At 45.0% G+C, this 5,010-nt stretch overlaps 1 protein-coding gene across 1 annotated transcript in view; it reads right to left on the bottom strand.

Annotated features, from left to right (window-relative positions):
- Window positions 1–4,198, bottom strand: part of PCSK9 (proprotein convertase subtilisin/kexin type 9) — a 30,312-nt gene extending 26,114 nt beyond the window's left edge. Inside the window, exon 1 of the mRNA XM_015815032.1 lies at window positions 3,992–4,198. Within this exon, the coding sequence (XP_015670518.1) occupies window positions 3,992–4,198 (207 nt within the window). The remainder of the gene's footprint in view (window positions 1–3,991) is intronic.
- Between the last annotated feature and the right edge of the window lie 812 nt (window positions 4,199–5,010).

Raw genomic sequence — 5,010 nt, 5'->3', positions numbered from 1 at the left:
AGAAGAGACAAGTATTTGGCAATTTCCAAATCACTCCACCCATGTCAACTGAAGGGACAAGTCTTGGATGAGGCTGGGGTAGAGATGGGTTTTTACCCTTGACTAGACTGTAGCCATCTGTCAAAACTCACTCTGTTTTTGCGCAAATGTTTTTCCATGTGGATTTGTCCATCAGTTGATAGTTGCCCATCCAGTTTAGTGCTCTTGCAAAAGAGCACTAACTCTTTATTCAAAAGGAGCATAATAGGAGCTATTCTAGAAGAGCTCTAAAGTCATGCTTAAAAGCAGTTCAAGCAAGAACTAAACAAAATAGCCACTGTGCCATGGAGCATCAAAGAGACAGCTCTCTCTTCCGCCTCACCTCGCAGCTCCCCGCCCAGCATGGTTGATTAGATTCTGTTCAAACTAATTCTAGTCTCATAGGTAGGACTCAGCTCAAGAGACCTGGCAGATACAGAGGGAGAGCCCACCTAAAAGTAATCAGACTTATATCAAGAATGGCCCTACAATCCCCATTTTCCTCTGAAATAATGTTTGATTAACCTGGCAGATTTTACACAATTTATGGTACCTTTAAGATAGTGTTGGAATAAGGAGAAAATACTACTTTAGCACCCTATCGAAAAGGTCAACTTAAGCCTCATGGGTCAGAGGCAAAATGAAGACAGAAAAAAGACACTGTCGGGCATATTTGTGCCATTGTTTGGTGCAAAAACAGAAAATGTCCTCCATCTCAAAGAGGAGATAAAGTACCTGTGAATATAGAAACCCCACTGTCACTTGCTTGCCTGCCCTTTTCAGTTAATATCCCTCATCCAATATTGAACTAGAACTCTAGCATCCTGTAAACATCAGGTAAATTTCTCTGGTGTGTCTTGCAGCAATTAAGCAAGTTGGTTTCCATCATTATTTTACAGTCCTTCTCTGCCTGGCTGGTGCTACCACTGCATAGGAATCAAATGTACTCAGAATAAATACATTCCAACCAAACAAGGAAGGCTCAGAGGTGCCTTAAAACAAATCAAGCGAGCATAACGTTATGTAGTTGATACTTGTTCCTCTGCTCAAATTACTGTACTTCCTGGATCGAATAGCTTAACTCATACGCATGAGTTCCTTTTTAATTAAGAGTTGCCCAAGAATTCTTAAGAAAACACAGGGACTTTCTTCAGAAGTTTTGGGTTCTTTAAGCAGGATGCTACAGGCACACACTTGTTGGAAAACAACGAGGAAGCGATAGTTTTTCCCACTCCCCAACCTTGCCCACAATTCTCGGCAAAGGTAGGTTATGGGAGTCTTAGCGCATCACATCAACTGCAGACAGCTGCCTTAGGTCACACTGTCAAAATGACTGATGTCTGGCCAATTTTCTAAAATGAAAGGTGGTTTTTTTTGTCGCACAGAACATCACATTGCAGTACTGTTGTGCTTTATTCTAAAAATCCTTCAAGGGAACTTTATTGTTTCATAAAGCATAATGGCAACATAGTTTATATTTCTTAACCAGCAACTTATTAGTATGGTCACCCAACCTTTTCTTTGTCAGAATAGAACTGAATGAGGTTAAGAAGATGCTATAAATCACTGGTGAGTCACCAGTTATAGTTACAATATATCCAAACAATTTTTTATAGAAAAAATAAAATGATCTTGTGTCACGCTCTTCAAACCTGCTAGATTTAGGCATAAGCTACATTTAGGATTGTAAGATCTGAAGATCTCAAAATTTCAGGTTTTTTAAAATTTAGCTTATTATATCTGAAAGTCTCCAAAAATTAAGCTTCCTGTATGGCATACATGACCCTCCTGGATTAATTAATTAAGTTAGTCTTTGTTTCTACATGTATTTCTACCCTTCTTTTCAGAAATAGCCTTTCTTCACCCATTACAGGTTTGTTGTGCATCTTCATAGCATTATTGCACAGCATTATTGCACATAGCATTATTGCTCACCTTATTGCACAGCCTTATACTCTCTTACTTCTACATTTTCCCATAACTCAGGGGCTTCACCAGTCTAAATCAGACCCTGCCTATCATTATTCCATGGTGCCAGCCCTTCAAGGCAGATCAGACAAGGACGACAAAGTTACGAATGCTAATATTACTTTATTACAAGGTTATAGTAACAGATTCTTGCAAGTTTGGATGTGCTTCTCCAACTCTTCCTTTATCTTCATGAGAATTAAAGTCATACCTGAGATGCTTACTCAGATTATATTTCTGCTCTGGATTCAGATCCTTTTATCTGACCGTAACCTGTGTTGTGCCTCTCTTCCTCCTGTTTTCCTGAAGGTTGCTCCATTATAAGTGGTTACTAAAACCACAACGCAGAAAGCGTGTGCCTTCTGACCCATCCACCCATCACTTCAATTCTCATCATGCCTTCCATCAGAGGTTCGAATGTGGCAACAGAATGCCCCAGGCAAGGGAGAAACACCAAGTCCACATGGGGAAATCCAGGGTTCAGATAGAGGGGAAAAAAGAGACAGAGGACACCTGCCATGGCACTGTTGCTATATTGTCCTAGTGACCCTTTTCCTGGGAGGCTGTTTAAAATGCCAGATCCTTGTTCTGGAGCAAGCTAAGCAGACTGCAAGGAAAGATTGCCCAGAGTCATATGCTTCGTGACTAGATAAATCCAAGCCCACCTTGCATGGCTTTTAAGTATAGTGGAGCATTTCAAGGCAAAGAAACAGAGCTTCCAATACCTCTCCTTTGGAACTGACAGCTGTACATAAAGAAATCCCAAATCAGTGGAACCAGGCAATTACAGAGTGTCCCAAAGGTGCTTTTTCAAAAGGCAACTGGACTTTGTTTTTCCTTGAAGACATTTGGCTTCTCACCCAAGAAGCTTCTTAGTTCTAAGATCAATTAAAAGCACCTGTGGAACAATCATGGCCTGGATGACTGAGAATCTCCACAGACTTTCAGAGGGGTTGCAATGTTAACAACTGCCCCACATTTGTCTTCTCCCTTCGTTGTTGTTGTTTTTTTCCCTTTATGCCATTTAAGGACAAATCCATACAACCCCACAGTCGTAACCCACTTCATCTACAGCCTGCCTCCCTAGAAAACCCCTGTAAATTCAATGGGCGTATTCCGAGGAAAGCGATCATAACGGGGCAGCTTGAGATCATCAGATCGTTGCACCAGGCAGATTCATTTCCTCATTAGGCAGCATCCTCTACAGTCCTCTACCAGCTTCTTTCTTTCTGTCTCTCTCTTTCTTTCTCTTTGTTTCTTTCTTTCTGTCTCTCTCTTTCTTTCTCTTTGTTTCTCTCTCTCTCTCTTTCTTTCTCTCTTTCTTTCTTTCTCTTTTTCTTTCTCTCTTTCTTTCTTTCTCTTTCTTCCTTTCTCTCTCTCTCTTTTTCTTTTTCTTTCTCCCTTTCTCTTTCTTTCTTTCTCTCTCTCTTTCTTCCTTTCTCTCTCTCTCTCTTTCTTTCTCTCTCTCTCTCTTTCTTTCTCTCTCTCCCTTTCTCTCTTTCTTTATCTTAATTTCTTTCTATCTCTCTCTCTCTTTCTTTATCTCTCTCTTTCATTCATTCTTTCTTTCTCTCTCTCTCGTTCTTTCTTTCTCTCTCTCTCTCTCTTTCTCTTTGTTTCTTTCTCTCTTCACTGTGGCGTCGGTGTTTGGACGCGGCTACCTGACGCTATAAACCGCGGATGAGAACAGGGTCCAAACTAGCAAGGCGAGACTCCTCCGGTCCGCGCAGCCAACGCTGCGCTTAAGCTGCCTTGGCCGGGCGAGCGAGGCGACCGCTACACCAATCGCAACCGGCAGCGGCGCCGCCGCTTCTTTCCAAACCGCCACCAGGATTTCACCCGAGCACCGCGAACACACAGCTCCCACTCGCCTCCGGAGCCCAACGGGGGCCAAAAAAAAAGAAAAGAAAAGGAAAGAGCCCCAACCCCGAGGTGGGGAAGCTCCACGCGCGCCTCGCTCCTCCTTCCTCTCGCCGCCACCTTTTCGCCTCTCCTGCCGCCTCACCTTATTGCTCCGGTAGAAAGGTGCGGGTGAGCTTCGGTGCCTGGCGAACTCGGCCAGGTTCTCCTCCTCGAAAGCGAAGGCGCGCATCAGCTCTTCGCCTTCGTCCGCCTCGTAGTGAGCCGCGGCTGCGGCCGCCGGAGCTAAGCAAGCGAGCGCGCCGAAGAGCAGCGACAACCGCGAAGCGCGCGAAAAGCCAGGGCTGCCCATCGCGTCGCGCTTTTGCAAAGCGAGTGTTGGAGCGCGGGAAACCGCAACGCCGGCCTAGGGCCAAGTCGAGGGAGAATCCCAGGCCGAGCAAACACGCCAGCAGGGCGACCCTGTTTTGGGGACCCGGACTGTTCTACCGACTTGGGTTTATAAACTGCCCTTCGCTTTGCGGGTCGCTCGGAAGTAGCAAACGCTAAGTGTGCATGCCAGCGAGTGCGCACCCTCACACGCGCAGAAACGCCGCTCGCTTTTCCTTTCCCTCCCCCCGGCCCACACGTCCGTGTGCTCCTCTAAATCTTTGGGGCGGGGATGTGCCGGATCACGCCACCGTTTCCCCATCGGACCATCCTATCTTGTTAAACATTAATTGGAGTTTTTCTTCATCCGTTGAAATTAAGTTTCTGCCCCTTTTTTTATATTTTTGTTTTCCTGGCGTCATATTACCGGGTTATTTTTTTTTGGGGGGGGGGAGGGGGGAAATTCCCCTACACTGCCCCCAACGAGACAAATGCACGCATTTCTATGCCTGAACATGATTAGAAAATTATGCCTGGAAGCAAAGGAGGAAAACGCCGCCTCTTGCTGCAGAAGGTACTGGAGAGTATTGTATGCTTCCAACGGGCATCGCATTTTTGTGAACCTTACAACTTGTTGTTAAACTCAGGCCGGGGCTAAAAGTCACCGTTGCAGTCAGTCAATATTTGACACTCAGTCAAAGTTGAGGTCCGTCGGCTTTATCAATGACAAGCAGCAAATGGTTCCGGCTTCTAGACCAGATTTCTTTTTTTTTGCGTTGCTGAACCGGGAACTGG

Source organism: Protobothrops mucrosquamatus, unplaced genomic scaffold, assembly GCF_001527695.2.
Source record: "Protobothrops mucrosquamatus isolate PMUCROS unplaced genomic scaffold, P.Mucros_1.0 scaffold304, whole genome shotgun sequence".
NCBI classification, from domain to species: domain Eukaryota; kingdom Metazoa; phylum Chordata; class Lepidosauria; order Squamata; family Viperidae; genus Protobothrops; species Protobothrops mucrosquamatus.
The sequence above is the reverse complement of the archived record's forward strand: the minus strand, read 5'-3'. Positions and strand labels throughout refer to the sequence as shown.